Raw genomic sequence first — 23,336 nt, 5'->3', positions numbered from 1 at the left:
TTTTTAAATATCTCATATTAAAAATGTTTAATCAATTTTTGTAGACCTGTAAATGATAACAGAGCTTCTTTATTGAGAAGTTCAGCTCCGCCTAGAAAACCACTTACTGAGCGTGATCAATATCTAACTTTGTGGAGGTATTATGTTATGTTTGCAATGTGTGTTGTACCACTTGCTCCAAGTCCCATTGTACGCTGTGCTTCTCCTGATTTAAGTTTAAGTTCATCACCTGATAGCTTAGCTACTGGTGAACGAAATGATAGTAAAAATGTAACACCAACAGCATTGTATAAGTTAATAGCACCTTTATTAAGATGTGAAGTAGCAGATGTAAGAGATGCAGCTGTTTATGCTCTGGGAACTATTAACCCTGAAGCATTAAAGTAGATTAATATTGATAAAATTCCGGAATAATATATTATTAACTATTATATTTTTGTATAGAGATTTAATGGAAGAACTAGTCGTTTTCATAAAAGAGGCAGTAGATAGAAAACAAGAAAATATGAGAAGACGTAGAAGAAGAGATGCATTACGTTTACAATTAGTCAGAGTATTTGAATTAATTGCAGGATATGGAACCCTTGGGTGCAGGTAATTACAAAGTAGATAAAAAATAAAAAATTGTTTTCTTTATTTTGTTTTCCTAGCACATTTGTATTAGAAAGAGATTCTTGTTCTTTACATCCAACATTTGAAGAATATATAGATGGAGCTAGAATTTGCTTGGAACTGGAAACTGATAAAGACAGTTTGCGTGAAATTAAGTTATATTTTTGTAAGTTTGTCCAGAAGATGATAAAAAGTTTTGAAAGTAAGACTTATTTTTATTAATATCTGGAAAAATTTAGGTTTTAAATATTTTATTATCAAACTTTTAATTTTCTATACTTGAGAAAAATGAAATAACACTTATATTTTTAATTATGTAATTTTGTACTATTGATTGATATTCTTTTCATATTCTAATTACAAATATTTCTACAATTTTAAAATAACAATTGTTCAAAAATTTAACTACTAATTAATTTGTATAGTTGGAACATATCGCACTTTGTTAAAACGAGAATTGAGGCAAAATCTATTTAACCTATTTTGTAATTGGGCTGAGCATAGTACTTCAATTGGGATGTCATCTAAACTAGTTACCATAGATTTAATTAAGGATGACTTGCAAATGGCATCTTTACAAGCAGCATGTGCTGTACTTGCATGCGGTCCATGTTTCAATCATAATTTAGCAGAACCAGATGGGCCCTTATATCTTTGGATTGACCCTTTATTGGCGCACTTTGATAAACGGATTCATCAATTAGCACTGGAAACATTAGTGTTGTTGTTGGATTGCAACCCTGATCAAGGATCACTTCTTGACTGGGTAGTAGATCGTTGCTATACTGCTGTACCTTTAGTTGCTGATGCATGTTTCCAAGCTTTAGGAATAATTTTTAGTACTAGGTGAGTAAAAACTATTAATTGGATTAATTCCTTATTATTAAATTTTAATCAATAGAGGTTCTGATAATATTGATTGATTATATAATTCAATTGAATTGAATAACATAAAATATTATATGGTACTGATTATTATTTTTTTTTAGTTTTGATGTGAAACTAAGAAAACTTCTTAGCTTTCACTGAACCAATTTTAATGATCAATACGTCAAAAGAACACAATTTTAATCTAGTTGAATTTAAAATCGCCAAATATTGAAAAAAAAACCTTATATTTAGAAATTTAAACAGATATCTGCAGTAAAAATGGCAACTTCAAATAAAACTTTTTTAAATTAAAATCTCCAAAAACAATAAGAGTATAAAATTCGTTTTTATATTGAATTACGTAGTAAAATCATATTACTAAAATAAATCATTATACACTAAAATATTCTATAAAATATTTTATAATTTTTTTATAATTACTCCGTAAAAATTACAATACTAAATTATTAAATATAAATACCATATTATATTTAATTGCTATAATAGTTATTTATTCATATATTATACTTACTAATCATAGAACTACTAATTAGGAAGAATGAAGGAAATAGGAGTTAATTTTGGAATAATCCACCAATTTCTTAAAATTAATCACTATCTACAGATTTGCATTGAAGCATTTATTATGATAGTGATTTTAATCACTGTCAGATATCATCTATACTTATCTCAACTATGTCATGTCCACATTGTGCTACGACCCCACCGTGCTACTGTTTTTTAAATTATCATTTTAAAAGGAGAACAATGATTTATATTAAAATAGATCTATCGCTATAAAATGGCGGGTATAAGTGATATTTAAAACAATTTTATTCAATTGAGCTCAAAAATGTTCTATTAATTATACCATAAAAATACAATATTTTTAATATTATTAAACTCTTTTTAATAATTTTATGTGTCTCATTATCAGGGCTAGATTAAGACTTATATAGGATTTGGGTCAGTACCCTAAGAAAATACCACTACCATAAAACAAAAATAAAATACTGTCACTAGACAGTATTTTAAATACATCATTAAACAAAAAAATTATTATTAGAAGGTCTTCCACAGTAGAAAAAATTGAGTCACCTCCCCTAAAAGTTCTAGATATGCCCTTGTCTACTATAGTCCAATTCAAATTTTTCAAATTTCTGATTTTAATTTTTAGTCTCCATATTATATAAATTACTTTATATGTGAGATATTCTTCTAGTCTTTTAGGCATTTACATAAGGAAAATTTACAATGAGTAGTTTTTCCTATTTTCAATCATTTTTTGTTTTATTGTGATAGAGAGTATCCTTGTGACCATTATACAGCAATTATCAACGTTACTCTGATGAATACTGGTTGTCCACGTTCTTTTGTTCGAGATACAGCTTTACAATTACTACAAGTGTTGGACAAAAGGTTTTTTGGTTCTGGAAACGTCGAACTGTTGCCACCTACTGTACCACCTGAATCTCCTATAGCAGTTTCACGTAAGTACATGTGTAATTTTTAATTAACATTCTGTGAAGAAAGTTCATTCGTTTACTGCTTATATAAATATAGATAGCATGTGTAAGTTTTTAATCACACTCTGTAATTTGCTACGTTAATTATCGTGGATGGGATTCTTATGATGATTAATGGGCCTACCATTATAGTACTCAAAGTTATAGACAAATGACTAGTAATGAATGCCTCGAGAATTATTTATTTTGTAAGTTAAAAAGCTGACTTCCCACTACCAACAATTATTATTAACTAACTCCATCTTAATATTTTATAAATATAATTAGCTTTTATTTTACAAGTCATGTTATTATGTTATTAAGCCGCCGACATAAATATAATAAAATAAAATTGCAGTGTTTGATTTCAAACATAAGAATAAAGCATCAGTCTTTTGAATGTCCATACTATTCTATCTAATTTCAATAATTTGAAAACAAAGAGAAATGGGAGTTTAAAATTTATTTATATACGTCATTTATGAATATCATAAATAGTAACGGCGAAAGGTGATATCCTTGTGGAACATCAGATGAAACATAAGTTATATCAGATAGAGTTCCCGAATCATAACTTGTTGAGTTATATTTGTTAAATAGGATTAAACCAAGATAATAATGTCCCAAATATACCAATAACCCTTAATTTAGTAACCAATAAATCATTATTTACAATATTAAAAGCTTTTTTAGGTCCGTATAAATAGAATTTTCTTGACCCCATTCTCTACTATAGACATTAAATTGTTGTAATATACTAATAGGTTGGTTGAAGTAGATTATAGTCACCTGCATAAATATAATTTGCATCCTTACTAATTACTTATCTTACACGATTTAAAGTATTACTTGTATTATAATTGTTATTACTTAAATTGTTTATGTTTGTTAAAATTAGTTGGATAAAATCCTTGGTACTCCCTTATTGTATTTGATTAATGAGTTTTCAATATTTTCCCTACTACGTGCAGTTTTTAATTCTTTCATTTGATTATATTGAAGAATGGTCTTATCGGTGGTGATCCAAATAATTTTAAAATTAACCAATAAATAAAACTTGAATTTAGATTTTTATATCTATAGGATGTCACTAGAAGTATTTAAAGTTATACTTAGAATACGTTTGAAAGATGTAGTACTTGACCACTTGGAGCTAATAAATGGTAACTGGAATCCTAATGTAAGAAATAATCCTTTATTTAATTAGCTTGTATCACTCAGGTCTAAATGTTTAGAATCTGATATATTGTAAAACAAAATATTATATACTCTTACAGTCCTTTTTTTCTTTTACGATGTCTACAGAATTTAAAATAGACATCGGACATTCAGTTTTTTTGATTTTTCACGTAACACATTTACTTTAGACCGCAATGTATCATTTTGTCTACATAACTTACTTAAGGAAGAGATTAATAGCTCGATAGAGTTTTTTAACAAGGTAATGTTAGTATCATATGCATCCATTTTACTAAAAAAAAAGTGTTTATCTTATAGTCAGTTATAGAAAATTATTGTTTTATTAGTTTATAAAGATCGAATATACTTATATTATACATATTTATGACTACTTTCAGATCGAGTCGTATTTCTTCTGTAACCCTTTTTTAATAAGCGTTTCAATCGTTTATAAGAAAAACAAACAATAAAATGTTACATAAACTTATAATTTAATAATACGTGAATAAAAATCATTGTATAACGGACAATCGTTATCGATAATAGTCCAGCTTTGTACTGATAACTATACTTTCCGGCGACATTTTGCATGTTTAATTTATTTTAAATTTTCTATGTTAAAAGAATCTCGCTAAAATATTAGCAATTTTACGTCTTCTATGAGAATTAACCCATGAATAACTATGTATAAATAATTTTAGGCATTTCTTAATGAAATTGTATTATGTTAATAAAAAATATAGATCAAAAAGTTTCCTTTTGAGTATTCTCAATTAGATTAGTTATAGGTTACATTTTAACCATTTTCCAAGGTTATTTTAATGTTATTAACTTTTGATATTTATTTAAAGTTAATTATTAGAAATAAAAAATTTTATTATTTGTACTTCAAAGAATTTTATTACTATTGACAAAATAAATAATTAACTAAAATAATACTTAAGTAAACTATTTTTACATAAAGATGTTAACAAAATCAGTATAATTAATTATAAAATAATATATACATTATAATTCAATTTAATTTAAAATTTAATTTTTATACACACAATTTTATATTATAGAAATTCAAATTCAAAATTGAAATTTTTCGATTATTTGTCTATTTTAACCAATATAATAAATATTTTTCAACGAGAAAATGGTGTACCATTAATTTACTGGAAGGTAAATTTTTTTTATGCAAAGAAATACAAGTTTTTCATAAGCTGAAATAGAAAATAAAAATTTAATTTTGCTTTTTTGAAAAGTAAGATGTTGGTTTATATACCCTTTTAATCTTAGATCCTCGACATATACCTATATATTTTATAATTTAGTAAATCTGTAAAATAAACTAATACATGAAAATTTATTCATATAAAAGATAAACATATAATAACTTGGTAACATTAATTATTAGTTGTACTATTCTTAACTTTTAAAATCTATTTAAAGCTAATTAATGCCGTTTGTGAATGACGTGAAAACAAAAAAAATTATTAGTAACTCATTTTAATAATTGGCATCATGATACATGGGCAATTGGTAGGAGTTCATGCACTTCTTTCCACGTTCCGTTTAGTGTTGCGTGTTTTGATCCAACGCCGCTCTTAGAAAATTCTGACAACACTAAAAATGTTTTACTACATCAATCATATTGTCAAACGAAACCCTTTAAATACATCTAAAATTTATCTAGTGTTTATTTTTTGTCAGCTATTAAACATTAAAACTCGTACATTTCAAATCTTTATTAATTATCATCATTTCTTAATTTGAATATATTTTTTACAAACAGTTTATTTCATGTAATTTTTTAAATAACGAAAAAAGAATTTCTACATACATTAACTGGGTTAACTTAGGGCGATGTGTTAAACTTGGTACAGTTAAGTATCTTACAGATTTAATCACTTAATTTTTATGAAAAAATATTTTTTGCTTAACATAACTTGTATATATTTTATTAGCGCTGTAGATTGACACGGCTTTAATGATAATGGATATTCATTTGCCCCAAGTTAACGGTATCATATTGGCTATAAAATTTAATATAGAACTTTTTATAAACAATGCTAGTAACTATTATTATATCAATGTATTTTTCTAAATAATTAATATTTTTATCTCCCTCTTATCGATTTTCGTTCTTTATGTAATATTGAATTTTTTGAAGGAAATAAATATAAATGGTATTTTACCATAATTTGACATTTTGTTTGCTCGAAAATAAATTGATTCATATATAAGTTAACTAGATTTTAACATACTTTGACATTTTAACAATAAATCTGAGATGTTTTTTATGTATCTTCATTTAATATAAACATTATACTCATAATATTTTATTAGATCGAGCAAATTTCATGTTTAATATATAGATATCAATTACTATTTTCTAATTAAAGTTCAGTATTTATGCTATTTAGACTAAGTGCTGAAAGACAAAAAACGTGAGATAATTGTGCATTTTTAATTGTTAAATAATTCTCGACTACCTACCGTTACTTATTTATCATAAGTTGTCATGCAATCAAACAAAAATATTAATTCATGAGTTAAGTAGAATAAAATTTATCCTTTTTGTTTACCTGTTGTAACTTGTGTATCTCTGGATCTCTTATAAGAATATTTTCTCTGAGTCCAAAATTCAGTTAGTGCTCTCCTAAAATTTTGACCACTAACGCAATATAAAACAAAGTTTATACCAAAATTTGTATTGTACATCTGATTAGCAACAAACTGTAAATTTTTGTACTTGCGTGTTGCTTTCTAAATTAAAAAAAAAATCTTTTTTTAATGATGCTTAATAAATTATTTATTTAATTTATATTAAAATTTATGATAATTGGAAGATTGAATCGAAGGATAAAAATTGTTGTAAACTTTTTTTCCTTTTTAAACTGTCAAAATTAAACTATTTGTTACTAAATAAAGCTGGTATCATGTTTTTGTTCCTTTTTAGGGATTATTTCAATAAATTTAATGTATAATACAGTGAGTCAGTTAAGTAAATATTCAGACATCATCTAGAAAAAATAATTTGCCATAGTATTACAGACCTTTAAGTATGGTTTAATCACTTGTCAAACATTTTTCTAATAGTGTCTATCACACTTCAAGGTCTGTAAGACGATAGTGATTCGAAAGGCAAATTTCTAGATGATGTCCGAATATTTACTTGATTCACTGTATACGTAGAAAATGACAAAAAATTAAAATAGTATAATATGGAATTATAATTATTTAAATTTTATTAGTATAATTCATTACAGTACTATAGGAAAAGTCGCTATTTACGATATTCAGTAAACGCATTAATAGTTTTAATAAATTATTGTTAGTTCTTTTAGACGATTTTCAGACGTAATATTATTAGTCATGTAATATAAATCGCTTTTGCATCATAGAGCGAGCAACAGTATGATATATTTTATCATCAAATTTTTATTATTATTTTTGTTCCTAAAATATTCAAACAACTTTGACGTAAGGCTTTAATGATAATTATTCTTAAACTGCCCTGAAGTCTTTGGAATCATAACGATTATATTAACGAATATTAACGATAATCAAGATATACAAATATTATAAACTAAACCCGGTACTTAACGTTACCCCGCCTTACTTCGTCCCACACTATCCACAATCGAAATACATATGACGGTAAGTTAAGACACAGGAAAACCGTTGACACGACTAATAACATTTTAGTGACTTTAATCTGTGACGTGTTTTGTGAATTGTGTGGCGTAGACTGTCGCCGTCTAGATGGATGAAGTGTCATGGATCGTCTGATTCTGGCTAAACGGCATACTGACTGACAGATCATGCTGTTGAATATGACTATTAAGAAAAATGGAACAACCATGTTCACAACCATATCCGCATAGTTGAGCCATACGTATACTCCATACCAAGATAAATTCAAACCGCAGGCGGGAGCTGTGGAATTGCTAAAAAAATACAGTAAAAAAAATTAGAAATACACGCTTAGTAACTACCACGATATATTGAATCTATTATATAAATATAATTAATAAATTGAGAATTATTTTATTTTTGTCCTTGAAGTTAAGAGTAACCGAGATAGTTTGTGTGCTGTTTAGTTTTTGAAAATATTTTTGATTTTAAAAATATTAATTAGTTTCGATAGTCCTTGTTCATTAAATTATGAAGAAAAATCGTGTACATATTATTATATTATATTATACAAAATTTATTTATACATGTATTTACAAAAAAAAAAAAATCACAATAAAAAATATAATTTTAAGTTAGTGAGTGTATTAAATTTAAACAGTGCGTTTGGCTTTTCTTACTGGAATACAAATCCATCAACCGTAATGATAATACGGTAGACATAAAATCGGACGTAGATAATAAGTTTCAACAATTTCAGTTTATTAAAGTGGTTTTCATACCGAATAGTTAGAACATAAAAACGAACTTTATGTGGTCATTGATTGTATGGGCGATATCTGACTTAGACAGACTGTGTCAAAACCGTAAACATCATCAAAAACAGTCCATTATGTAAACATGTATTTTCAAGCATTTACAGTTTGAACTGTGAATTCTTACCTAGTCTTGGCAAACTATTTGAACTTGATAAATAATAAGTTATATATTATCTATTCTTGATTTTCGACATAACAATGAAATAAAATAGATTGAGCTTATAGATAAGCTATTTCTATTCTAGTTTTATTTCTCAAAGGATTAAAATAAAAAAAACAAAAAAGTGACTTTATTTACTAACACACACAGTTGCAGATTTACAACATTTTTCTGAATGGGTGGTTCTGGAGAATATAATTTACTTAAAGTACGTATTGAAATTTCATCTTACATTTTATATAATGTAAAAGTATCGATGAACCAAAAATCTGTTACTGGACACAAAATATTACATTAAAAAATATCGACTTTACATTTTTCTACTTACGTTTCTGAGTATATTAATTCTTGCGGTCCTGTAATAACCAAGTAGGGTGTGTGCACAACAAATGCAAATGTTATTAAAACACAAAGAACTATTTTGGCCCGTGACACTGTACACACTACTGATCTATGAAGAGGGTACCGAACAGCTATAAATCGTTCTGAAGTGAACACCACTACTAACCAAACGCTGATGAAACTGCACATCTGTAAATTTTTTACAATCAAACATTAATGAAGTGTAAATCTATTTAAAAACAGATTGCGTCATTATTGTAAATTTGTAAAATTGATAATCAAAATTAAACGAAAAATTTGCAATTTTATTATACAAAATATAATTTGTTAAACATTTTGTAGTTATAAACTTATTTTATAAACTAAAATATTCTACAAGTGTAAAAACAAGTAGGAAGTAATTTTAATAAGAGATACCGACCTTTTTAATTTTAGACTTAAATTTTATATTGTCTTAATTACCACTGATAATGTGTTTTTTTCATTTGAAGAATTTCCAGAGTTAGCTTAGAAGATTATGTAAATTAATCATGTATTCGCCGAAATATGGCATTAAATAAAAAAATTTGAAAATAAATTATACATATCATAAAATTAGATTATAGTTTGATAAGTATGAAAATTTTGTGGTTATAAGTTGTAACCTGTGTATCAGTGAAACTTTCAACCCCATAAGTAATTTAAAACAAGTTATGAAATAAGAATTTAACTGTTATAACATACATGTACAAGGTGATCTGTTAATCATAAACCACTCGATTACTCGCAAATTAAATACAATATTGGAAAAATAATTTTTGGTTTCTTTTAGTTACATATAATTCTTGATATTTCAGCTAATAATTACTTTTTAAAATCATCCCTATTAACTTAAAGGGGTGTCAACTTAGTTATTATTTTTAAATAATATACATATTTAATTAACTTGTAAAGTAGAAAATATTTTAATTAAGAAAATGAATGGTCAATTAAAATTTTGGACCAGTATTTTAAAAGTTAGACTTTAAAGTAATGAATGAAAGTGTTGAGTAGGTGCTGTTATTTTTATTACTAGTCATTTCTCGGCCTTACCCTTCATCTCGTCTAAATATAAAAATGAAAATAACATCCAAAACACTGGACCACAAGTTGTTATCAACCAGACATTTTCTTAATTAGATAGTTTTCTATTTCATAAATTTATTAAATATGTAAGTTACTATTTTAAAAAGTTCAAAACCCTATACGTTATAAGAGATAATTCTGAAAAGTAATTAATAGCTAATAAATCAAAAAATAAATGTAACTAAAAAAAAACCAAAATTTTTTTTAATATTGTACTTGTTTTAATCGAGTGGTTTATAATAAACAGATCATCTGTACAATTAATTATTATTTATCGTTGTTACCTGTGTTAAATAAATGGAAAATTGACAAAATCCGTACATGTAAAAGAGATCGGCAATTTCAGCTTTCGCCAATTCAGGTAGTAGTTGGGTCACTAAGAATATTGTGTCACTAATCGCTAACGATGATAAGTAATATGATGATGATTGTTTTCTTAAGTTGGTGCCAAAAAAAACCAAAACTGATAAGCAATTTCCTAAACTTCCCAGGACTATTAACACCAAGGGATAATATCTTTCAAATCTGAAAACAAAGTTAGAATCTTTCACATCATTTGTAAACATTTTTTTAGAAGTCATGTTAACATTTTTATGTTTTAATTCAATTTTATTATTTACACGATGGTGAATAAATTCACCTATTTACATATAATCGATTTATTTATTTAGATTGATATTATTTATTAGAATGTCAAAAAAAAATATTCCATATTTGTATAAAAGATTCTAAGTATTTTAGATGCGGCATTATATAAATCCATCTTTGACCCTTAGGAATATTTGTTGTGCGGGTGGAGTGACGTTTTGAAGTATAACAAAATTAGTTTTATTTTTGATGAACAGATTCTAAGGTTTATGAAAATTGTTTATCAATGTAAAAAATAACTTCCAGCGAAAGGGAATTTTTTATCATTTTTATAAGAATACTATATTTATTAATATATTTACAATTATTTTTGATGATATTTACTCAATAAAAAATTTCGAGTTAAATTTGATTATTCCAAAAGGTAAGCTATAGGTCTTACTTCCTTTGTTTATGAAATAAAACTTATTTTTCTAGCATTTTAGCATGTTAACAACTAATAAAAATAAGATAATATAAGATATTTTACAACAGATTATTTAAAAATGTTATCACGCATAAGGGAACGTGTTAACTATAAGTGAGGCAAAAATAACTATTATTTGAAAGTGGCAACCCATATTTTAAAAGATATTAACACTTTTATACTAAGAGGGTAGGAGTAGTGTGGTTTATATATGTACAGAGACAAAATTAAACACCCTGGTAGACCTAGTCGACCAGGGTGCCCGAGGTTGGTGCAAACCAGAGACGAACGGTACGGACCTAGTTGTCCGGCGCTGGTGTTCTGTTTGAAGACACTTTGACCGTGAACTGACCTAGATCGCTTCTCGTTCACTGATCCTCCGTGCCTGGCAAATAGCACCTAGTGCTAACGCCGGTCACGGTTGTAGGTGAATCTCTTCGGAGTGAAACCCATATAGACAGTAAAGACCCACTTTACACCTTCCATATTAATATAAAAGTGTTAATATATTTAAAATACAGGATTAAAAATTGTTATCGATCAGCCATTTTCTTATTTTCAAGCAAATTAAACATATATGTTTCAATTTAAAACATTTAATACTATTTTAATAAAAATAGATGGGGAAAGAATCATTTTTTTTTTAATTATAGAACATAACATACTATAAACTTCGGAAAATAAAAAAATACAATATGTTCTATATTTTCAAATATTTTGCGTAAGGCATAGTTAATCAATCACTCTGTATAAGTTTAATTCATAATATAAAATTGACATTTTATTTTTACTTACCCTTCAACAAAATTCATATTATTTGGCATGTGCTCGAATGACCCATTAATGTTTGTTGACATTATGACAGTCGTTTATTACACCTTTCTCCGGGTAATATACAGTGTTTCTGTATTTTCAGTCTGTAATTGAATGTAATAAAAATTAATTTTTTTAATTTAATGCGTAAGAGTGTAATATCTTACACTTTAAACTAGGTAAATAAATATTGTAATTAAATGATCTATGTGCATTTTTTTTTTTATGAAAATGATTCTGAAAATTTAAGAGTCTCTTTAATGTCTACTAATGTATACTTATAAACACCATGTCCGGAATAAAGACAGTTGAGGGAATTTGAATTTCTTCAAAACAAAATTTCAACACAAAGTCAGTAGCTTAGTCAAATATAATCTACAAAAAAATTTGTATTTTTTTTTACTCATCAATTCATCTGTGGTCAATGTAGGCATAACCCCTTGTCCCCTACTAAAGCCACTATAAATATGTATTCACTTTTCCAGATTTATAAACAAAAATATTTACATGTTCTTTAATAGTTGCGTAATATTTTACGTTTGGTCAAAGAAATATTTTCGTTGAAGTCATTTTTTTAATTTAAAAAACATTTTTTGTTTTTTGAGTGTCATTATTGATCAGTGAAAAAAGTATAATGGAAATAACAACTTTAAAAAAAAATTCTAAAATTAGTATTTTAAAACATTTTGATTTAAACGTTAATATTTTCTAATATGAAATAAATCTGATAATTTTCTATTTAAATGGGTAATAGAAAGAGCTTTGGTAGCAGTTTGACTAGACAACAAGATCATAAAAAAATGGATGATTTGCTAAAGTTATCTTAATGGTAGGCTTGTGTACTGTGTATAAACTATACATTTTTTTGGATTACGTTCAATCATAGCACTGTCAAAAAGAACCCCCAATACCGTATTTTACTGAAAAGGACAAACGAGAGCTGAATAAATAGTAGTAATATCTAGCGAAGCTACCGGTTAATGTGGTAAATGAAACTCATATTTTTAAGGGCTTTAGAAGACATATTCTCAGTGTGCTCAGTCAAGCATAAGTACGGGTTAGTACAAATCTCGAACTGTGAACCCAGTCATCAGTCCCTAAAAGATGGAAGGCCATGTTGACATGGTCACAAAAATTGATGACAAAATGTTAACGAGTTAATGACATGATATTATTGAGCATCTGAAGGTATTAATGAATAAATAGAAATCGAATCATACATAAAAATTATAATATACACGAATTTATTTTACGATGATAGATATGTTCACATTTTAACAACTCAAGTATTTAAAGTACGAAAAAATTCTTGAAATTATAGAATTCCAAAAACTGTTGAGTAAACGACATTTTTTTTATGTTTAACTTAATATAAAATTAGACATTAATGATATTAGAAATAGAAAATAAACGATGTTTATATCTTTAAATACAAGACATATTTAAGATATATTTATATCTTTTTACTATACGTTCATTGAACGTTTAGTAAAAATTAGAGATTATAAGACGCATGAATAAATAACTTCATCATTCAAAAGGTAGCAAGAATTTTTTGCTGTACTTTATTTTTTAATTATAAACATAGATATTTATCCACATATATTAAAAAAAAATGAATATGGGACTTTTCAAATAATAAGTAGGCAAAAAGAAGTAAAGTGCATGTATTCTTAGAATTTTAATCTCATTTTTAAATTTCTGACTCTTAAGTTTATTACAATACATTAAATTATATTTAATGTTACACCTAAACGATTATAGTTAATAATTTTAACTAAACTTTTTTTTTCTTTAATATTCATAAAAATTATCTTTTTTAAGATGTTTGATCTTTATGAAATAAATATTTTTAGCCTATAGCTTTAAAATAAATTTTAGATTTCAATTATCATAGCTTCTTACTATTCAATACGAGTGAAAAATATAAATATTTCATCATATATAGATTTGAGATTGGATAATCTCTTATAAAAAAAAGAATACATTTTAAATTTTTATGAAATATTGTACAAAAGTATAATTTGTAAGAGAGACCTATAATATGTGCTTTCTAAATTATCTATAATACATTTTTGTGTACAACAACAATAACTTTCAAAATAATTATTCAACTCATATTATCTATATTGACAATTTTTTTTATATTTATAATAAATATGCATTTAATGTTTTTTTTATACCTAAAAATACAAAATTATATTTGTTTTAAATCAAACATTGTCTTGTTGAATAATAATAGTTTTATTAGTAATAAAAATCTTATTACTATAGTAATAAGTTATCATATCTAAATATATTTAGTTTTCTAAAATATTGCCGAGTAAATAGAATTATTATGTAATTTTTCATTCCAACAAATAAATAGTTTCATTTTAATATATTTTTATATTTTAAATATCAGAAAGCACTATTTTAAAAATTGAAAATAATGTTATTTTGTTTTCATTTTTTAATTAAATAGTTGTTAATATGAGTTTGGTTTCTCATAACCAGTTTTTTATTTATAAATTAAACTATTTATTTAATTTAAACAGTTTGATCTGTTTATATTTATATGTATTAAATGTTTGGTATAAACAATATTAATTATAATTTTTTTAAACGCGTGACTATTATAGTATTTTTTGTTGACGAAAGATAAATTATTATTAGGAGTCCTATTAATTATATTTCATAATTTCATTAATTGATGATCAGAAAAACGTTTAATGTTTTTATAAGTTATTTTGCTCAAGTTCTTCTTGACAATAAGTTTTCTTATTTGCTAGACCATATTTACTTCAAAAATAATAGTTCGTTACTTGATTAATTATTTTTTTATTTTTTATGTATGTTTGGAAATTGATGGTAGTTTATTTTTTTAGTTTAGACGTGGATGTGATTGGGTACTGTATGTATAGTATACATTTAAAAATTCAATCCTATAGGCTTAAATGTCTTAGCTATTACATTTTATATGTACTTAGTTTGAAGATATTCCTTTTTAAAAATGACTAGTGACTAATTTAGTGAGAAAGCGCATTGCGTTCAAAAATATTTAGTTATTCAGAGTGTTATCTTTTATTTGTTATTAATCTTATGACAAAGGTACCTTTGTATAACATAACTTGATAGTGACAACTGTAATCGCCCAACCCCAAATATAATTTAAAAATAAATACATGTATTATACATTTTTCTATCAGCCAATAGAAATGAATTGAAATTCAAATAAAAATATTTTACAAATTACTAAAGTTTTAGCACTTTTGTTTAACTGAAAAAATTCATAAATCTTACGTATACTTAAAACAATTTAACTTTTTTATTGTTTAAACAATTTTCCTACTAAAACTTAAGTCTTTAATCGAAGTGTCATGACTACCAATAAGATTTTATACTATTTCCAATAAGCTTTCCTCTAAACATATACAAAAACGTTAAAATTAAAATAACGTTAAATATTGTTAAGAAAAATTGGATTTAATATAAATTGTTTGTGATAAATACTTTAATATATTTATAAACGCATAATTAGTTTACACAATCGCAAGTATAAATTATTCTGTGTATCATTACATTTTTAGAGAGAAAAGTTTAAATATTGATAAATTGACAATGATTGTCTTAATGAAAGGGAGTCATTGTATAGAGAAAAATTTATGTGTGTAACGAAATTTTGTGGAAATTAATTTTTTGTTATTAAAAAAACTAATACTTAGTAATATCTTTACAATAGTTTTATATTTTTATGATAAGTATTTACTGAAGAATATATAATTTTTAACGGAAAATATTTTAAAAATCCCTTTTAGAATTAAAAATTTCTAAAGAAAAGTCGACTTAACTTAAATCAATTATTCAAAATGGTTCGTAAAATAAATCATTAGTTTTAATTAAGTTCAAAGGGTAGGACGATGTATGATATTTTGCTTAAGTTGACTTATTGTCCAATCTTAAAATTCAACTGTTACTAAACGATTTTTTAATGTTTATTTTTTAACGACACTGTTTTGACTTCAAGGGTTGTATAATTCTCTAAACTTAATAGCCGTATCAAGAGTTATGAGAATTAATAAAAAAAAATGGTATTATTAAAACCGTGTTTAGTCTAGTAAATTTTTATAACACATTTCTAATTTACAATAGTAAAATTAAAATTATGCACATTGTTAAAAAATGTTTAAATATTTTTTAACGTTTAAAAAAATTAATTAGAACTTAAGAAAGTAGTATAGGTTAACTGTAATTTGTATGAATGTTATTATAATAATAATTTGATTAAAACATTTTTTAGTATTTTTATCGATGAGAATTTTTAGTGCTTGGGAATTTTAATTAATTATTTAGTTTGACGTCTAATGAAAGAAAAATTCATCTTTTCGGTTTACAAAATAAGTTAATTTTTTCAATACATTTCCTTTTTAAAAGCATAAAAATTATCTTGTCAAAATAATTCAAACTTAAATATTCATTTTTTATTTGATTGCGTGATTTAGTTAAAATTTAAGTTTTATTTTATAATTTCGAAATGATTTGTCAAAAGTTTTTTATTGTATGTAAATATAATGGATTCATTCCACTTAGTAAATTTATTTAAGGCAAATAGAAAAAATTAAAATGTTTTACATAATAAATAAAATATGATTATAATTTTTCATTCCAAATCATTAACTGAACGGATCTTAGTTTATAATTTTTTAATCAAATATTTAAAAAAATTTTATATTATAAAAGACAAAATATTTTGCTCTTTTGTTGACGTGTAAGAAATCCAAGCAACCTAAAGAAAAACTTTATCAAAACAATACATTGAATTTTAATTTGTATTATTTTGTCCTAACAATCTTTAATAAAACAAAACTGCCGCATAAAACCCTAAAAATACCATTCAATAAAAGACAAACTCCTATGTTTCTGCTTCTCAAACTACTCTATCTTTATTTACTATATCTTTTCACCTTTCCGCGACGTATCAAAATCACTTGCTTTATTTATTCGATTTGAACCACTCCTCTTTAAGTAATCGTTTTCAATAATTTATGTGTTCAGAACATTCGAAAATTCTTAGAACATAAGTATACTTATTTGCTTGTACTTGACTGTAGCACTTAAAGGTCTTTTCTATTCTCTCTTCTAAAAATGTTTAAGGAGTATATTTACTAAATCAAATATTATACTTTAAAAATAAAGCATTAACAAATTTCGTAAGAAAGTTTCTTCTTGAAATAGATTAAGCCGTTAGTAGTTAACATGATTTTATTTATTGTTTTAAATAGTTTATAATTTTCAAACAATATATATATATATATAGGTTAGATTCATAAAATAATGACATTTATTTATACAAATATTTTTTGTACATAAAAATTTTATATGTATATTAATTGCTTACTAATGTATTCTAATTTCAATTCTACAGATCTACATGTACCCCAGTGATTTCGCTTTTATTTTAACTAAAAAAAGATTAAATTTTTTTAAATTAATTTTTGTATTATATGTGATTCTTAAAATAATGTGATATATTGTTTTTAAGGTATTCCATTCATTGTGTATTTGAAATTGTACACATAAAAATAAATTAATTTTTTTAGTGTTTATAATTAATATTTAAGTATAGAAGAGACTAAGGTAGATTTGAATGCGAGTACCTTTAATTGATTAAATAAAACTAGTTTAATAATAAATATAAAAATAGTTCACGTAAAATATAGATGATTGGTTATACTGTTACTAATATTTGATGTGGTTAATTTACATTAATTTAAATTAAAATTGCAATTAGGTTCATTTACCAATTCAAATTTACCCTACACTCAAATATGTCTCAGTCTTCTTTATTATAATTAAATTTTATTGAAAAGTTTAAGCATATTTCAAATTATTAAAATATTTAAAAAATCAAGATATTATTAAAAAACAATCACAAATACAACAAAATAATACGCTTACTACGTTTATCTTATGACTTTATTTGTCTGTGGTTATAACTGTACTTAAAAATTTTACTTTTATTATTTTACTTTGTATATATTGATTTTCTTTTAATCAAATCAAATTATGCTTAAACAACATATATATTTATATATATATATGTGTGTGTATATTCTATGCCTTGTATATATTTTTTTCTTCCAACCTTTCATAATTTCCACATGAACAACAATAAGTACATTATACAGAATGATTCATTAAGGATAAAACATTCATTTTCTTGGAATCTATTGAAAACTTTATATCATCGTAAAAGAAATGTTGTCTAATTCAAAAAACTCTACAATAAATTAGTTAAAAAATATTTTTCCATTCCTGCAAGAATGATAAAATTAAACTTTAATTGTTTGTAATGGATATTTCTATTTTTTATTTGATCAACCGTTTGTAATTTAAAATTCTTTAAACATTTGAGTTAAAAAAAAAATATCATCATTATTTTGGTTTTAATGATACCGGAGGCAACAATAATCTGTTTTAGTGGACCCTAAATTATTTTTATAGTTCAACATTGTACGATAGTAAACTCTCATTGATTATAAGAGTATGCGTCTATTAATTATCAAAGATAAGATTTTGTAAGATGAGCAATATCGACTTTTACCTGTGACAAATTGGAAAAATTAGAAAATTGGCTAAAAATCGCTCTAAACTTAAATAAGAATTAATAAAAAAATAGCTAAAAAATCAAATAAAAAAAAAAATTATAAGAAAACATTTTTAACATTAAAGAAAATTAAAGTTTAAGTTTTTTATCCCTGAAGGAATGAAAACAAAAATTATTTAGTTTCATATCATTATAGTTTTTTAAATTAACAATTTTTTTCCTTTACAAAAATAAAAAATGTTTAATAGTTACCAAGATTTTGAGTGTGTTATTCTTAATGTATATGTACTCTGTATTCTATTGTATTTTTTTTTTTGGAAATCAATTTTTAATATTTTGTCATAGAAATATTGGAAAGTTCGTTTTATATATATATAAATGCAATTCTAAAAAATCTGTTAATCGACATTATTATTTTGAAAGAAATTTTAAAAATGATTACTATGATTATCTATTTTATAAGATATACATATCTATGAAATTTAATTAAATAATTGATTTTTACTTATAAGATATGTTAATGATTTGTTCAGTCTATGCTTGATTATATTAAATTAAGTATTAAAAAGTTGACACTTAAATATTTGTAATAGACGGGTGGAAAACAATTACACTAACTTATATATATATATATATATAATTATTTACTTATTACCATTTATAAGTTAATTATATATTCTCAATATAGATTTGAGTCCTATGTTATATTGTGAATTTTTTGCATGAATTGATGTGACGGCTACGGTAATTCAAATTCCTTCACATTTGTTAATGTTATTCGTTGGTTTGACCGTACGGAGCTCATATGAGATGAACTGAAGGTATACATTTTTCGTCAAGCACATAATTAAATTATTCACTTAATCAAAAATAATTGGTGAACACACATTCTCACATCGGATAGGAGAGGAATAGGGGTGCGTATACTACCGTGGTGTGATGGCGTTGACGGATTGGTACCTACTGAAACGAAGCTTAAACTACCATCGGACCAGTGACTGTGGCGGAAAGTTCTTGCGCTTTGCTCCGCTCAAGTTGCCACCGCTGCTACAACAGTAGTATGTGCACATTTTATATTATTCTTTTGTGTTCGTTGGTCACTATATATTTTCTTACTCGCGTGTATATGAGGTATTAACTTTTATTATGAGGTCTTTGAAATCGGCTGACACTTCACTTAGACAGCCCATCATCGGACCAAATAATAAACATAAAATTATCTGTTCTCTCTATCGCTTCCCCTCTATAAACAGATTACGGCTATCATAGTCAAACCAAACGAATTTATGATGTGTTTACGCCAAATTACGCGAATATGTTTGCCAATGACAGTTGAATAATCACAACGGAAGAGTTCCAGAAAAAAAGTACATGGCCATTGCGCTGTTGTTATTAGTGAATCGTTCGCCAAAGGGCAATCGGACACGAGTCATGTATAAATACGAAAACATTTATTATTAAAAAATATCTAATTCTAATCTAATAATTCTTTTCAATTATTTATAATATGGCTGTCACTTGATAGTACGATAAATTGCATTACATCAGTTATCTTCTTAGCTGAATTTGGATATTGTTAGGAAATTATGACATAGTTAAAAATCAAAATATTATAACAGTTATAATTTTTTTTAACAATTGCAAGTTTAAAATTTATCTTTAGCCGTAATTTTTGTATAATTAATTGAATTAAAATTGATAAAATATTTTCTTTTTGTGTCCGTCACTACTTTTCTTTAGGTCTGATTGAACCGATTTTTTTAACGATCGTCAGAATATCAGAAATCGTATCTGGTTGAAGACACTTCAAAAATTTAAAAAAATTACCACGTTATTCATAAATGAAGGAGGAAATCCACCAAAAAATAACGATTTTTAAAATCGGTATATTTCTACATTTTTCTACTTAAAACTGTGACAAATTTTTGATAAATGTATGATCAAATCACCTAAATAATTTATTAATTTACCTTTTATTTGATAAATATTTTTTGAAAATTATACCCTTTACCTCCTACAGGTGAGGATTCCAAATAGCAAATTTTGTATGAAAAGATTTTAAATTGACTTAAAAAAAAAATGTATCGGAAAGTTTCAAAAAAATATTAAATTAAAGCTAACGTAATGTACTATATGTTAAAAAAAAATTGTTTCGAAACCTTGTCTTCTACAATTGTTTTCGTGTATAGTTTTTTTATTGAATAAATACTACAAAGAAATAAAAAAAAAATGTAGTAATTTTTTAATACTAGTGGATAAGACATGTGTGTATATTATTCAAAGTCTGATCTTTTTCAAAATGTTTAAGACCAAACGAGTTTATTTCATTTCTAGATAACATACCTTAAATTCCAATAGTGCTATTTGAGACCAAATAATTGATTTTACGTCGAACACGTTTAGTACAACTATTTTAAGTGATAAATCATAATTTTATATTTGACATCTTAAACGTACGCGGCATCAGGCACATTGTTACTGCTTACTGGCCATCATTACTATCGGCTTGTTACGACTTTGTTTTTAGCCATCAGGTAGTTAGCATATACAGTATTATCACATTTTGCAACGGTAAATTTATTTTGGTTCCTCATTAGATTTCAATATTTTAAATGGTATTTTAAAAAATATTTAACTGGATTAACTTACGGTTTTCGGGCGCTTGAGACGTATACGTTTAATCAATTCGGAAACCGTTGATTTGACACGTTTAAATAATTTATCATAGTGCGCTTTATCGACTGTATGATATCATTCACACAATGAGTTTTGGAGACAAAACATTTGTATTAATTTAATTGTTTTCGATTCTATGAAGATTTGTAATATATATAGATTTGTCTGACTGAGTGCTAGTTTAATAGTTTTTTTTTCATTTTTATTTTACTCAAATAACCTAGCTGAATGACTAACTTAACCTAACCTTTCGCAGTGAAGTTATAACTGTTGATTGATAATCAGTGTATTAATTATAGTTTGATTTTCTTTTTACAAAGTCTATGTGGAATTTCGATTTAATGAAGTAAATAATTCTAAAATAGCTGATTTTGTAGTGTGCTAAGTTCAAAGTAAAAGCGAAAAATAGATGACAAAATTTTATTCATTTTTCATTTGAGGTACATTTTGAAGGTCTAATGTGGTTTTAAGTTAAATTCATTCAATTTAAGTTCGGTTCATCTAGTTTATATAATATAAGCTTATTTTAAAGTCAGTTGTATTTAAAATAGGGACACTGGCTTATATAAACAAGTCCAATTTCTTAATTTAAGCAATATATTTGTCGTAAAAAAATTTTTTTTTTTTTAAATATAAGGTATTATGTAATAAATTTCTTTGATAAGTATAATCATTTTCAATTTATCTGGATAGTTTTTTGGCACACAGCGTTTGTACCAATAGATTGTTTTATTATATGCAATTTTCACATGACGACACTAAATATATCTAAACTAATCTATGTCATTTTCTATTGCAAAATAATGATTGGTTGTCATACTGTTATTAGATTATCTTTCTGGCTTATTTAGTTCATAGCAATACACTGAGTTTCAATTAAAAGAGAAAAGATTAAATTTTCAAAGAAAGTTTAATCTTTTAATAGTTATAAATGTTTATATTTTTGATAAAATTACAATTTTTAAAATTTTTGTGATATCACTTTAAACAAAAATGAATAAATAGTCAAATATATATATATATATATGTCAAATTTTTCTTTAGATATTTTTATAAGTTTATTTTACTATCCTTTAGATTACACTTTTGTTGAAATCGCGATAAACTTCAATTTACAACACCTACTGGAATTTTGTCCGTAAACTTTATGCATAGATTCATATTGGTAGAATAGGCTTGTATAGTTTATAATCAAACCAAAGTTTTTAAAGTTTTTACTGAAAAATATTCAAAAGAAAAGTGTGCGTATCTTAAAAAATTTTTAAAGGAACAACAAGTGTTATATTATACATTTCAGAAGTAGCTATTAGTAACAATGAATTTTGACAGATTCGGCTGTTGAGGTAAATAAATACGTCGCCTCTACTTAAACTAGAATATTTATTATTATTTGATCTCCTTTTTGTGTGTATCGATTACAACAAATGTAAACTAATTTCAAATAAGAAAATACAATTTAAATAAAATCTCTAAAACTTAAACATGTGCTAATAATTATTCCTCGTTAAATTTTACGTTTAATCAAAACATTTGTAATTTATTGATTTCATTTTAACAGCATGATATTTTTTAAAATCGTAGTTTTTGTCTTTAGCTGAAAAATAAAGTCATGATATATTTAATATTTTAGTAAGACCTAAATTATAATAAATAAAAATAAAATGTCTGCCATTTTAAACTCAACAAACAATTTACAAGAAACTACGCGTATAAGAAAATTATTCACTAAATGACCTAAACTTTGTGAAAGATGCATAGATAAATAGTATACTATCATTTTTTATATAGCTCTTAATTTTTCATTAAAAAATATTCCTGTTAAACTTATATTGATAAATCTTTGTGCATTTAATAAACATTAAGTACATTCGACATATTTTATTTTTTTTTGTTAATTATAAACCAAGATAGGATTATTATTTTAGCTTCGATGCGAAACTGAGAAGGTATTAATTTTACTATGATGTGTTTTTTTTTTTTTTTTTTTTTTTTT

The 23,336-nt window shown here is 25.0% G+C and overlaps 2 protein-coding genes across 5 annotated transcripts in view; one reads left to right on the top strand and one right to left on the bottom strand.

The window, feature by feature from the left end:
• Positions 1–23,336, top strand: part of LOC126905318 (protein furry) — a 72,998-nt gene that overhangs the window by 8,879 nt on the left and 40,783 nt on the right. For both annotated transcript variants that reach the window (XM_050684899.1, XM_050684898.1), the window contains exons 15-19: positions 45–383; positions 445–594; positions 651–814; positions 1,038–1,458; positions 2,785–2,972. In XM_050684899.1, coding sequence (XP_050540856.1) covers positions 45–383; positions 445–594; positions 651–814; positions 1,038–1,458; positions 2,785–2,972 — 1,262 coding nt within the window. The remainder of the gene's footprint in view (positions 1–44; positions 384–444; positions 595–650; positions 815–1,037; positions 1,459–2,784; positions 2,973–23,336) is intronic.
• On the bottom strand, positions 5,212–21,275 carry LOC126905323 (cysteinyl leukotriene receptor 2). Of its 3 annotated transcripts, XR_007703942.1 has the most exons (8): positions 19,323–19,720; positions 12,064–12,185; positions 10,499–10,739; positions 9,097–9,299; positions 7,777–8,104; positions 6,740–6,920; positions 5,437–5,777; positions 5,215–5,374 (listed from the first exon to the last, which is right to left on the bottom strand). XR_007703942.1 is itself a non-coding variant. In XM_050684912.1 (7 exons), exons 2-7 carry the CDS (start codon positions 12,123–12,125, stop codon positions 5,674–5,676), a joined length of 1,119 nt encoding a protein of 372 aa, XP_050540869.1. In that variant the 5' UTR covers positions 12,126–12,185; positions 21,011–21,275; the 3' UTR covers positions 5,212–5,673. The 3 variants fall into 3 exon arrangements, 2 of the variants coding, with proteins under 2 accessions (XP_050540869.1, XP_050540868.1); XM_050684912.1 differs by lacking the exon at positions 19,323–19,720 and adding an exon at positions 21,011–21,275 and having other exon boundaries at positions 5,212–5,777; XM_050684911.1 differs by having other exon boundaries at positions 5,213–5,777.

The sequence above is a fragment of the Daktulosphaira vitifoliae genome, unplaced genomic scaffold (assembly GCF_025091365.1).
Source record: "Daktulosphaira vitifoliae isolate Bord-2020 unplaced genomic scaffold, ASM2509136v1 Scaffold_4, whole genome shotgun sequence".
In the NCBI taxonomy this organism is placed as follows: domain Eukaryota; kingdom Metazoa; phylum Arthropoda; class Insecta; order Hemiptera; family Phylloxeridae; genus Daktulosphaira; species Daktulosphaira vitifoliae.
The sequence above is the reverse complement of the archived record's forward strand: the minus strand, read 5'-3'. Positions and strand labels throughout refer to the sequence as shown.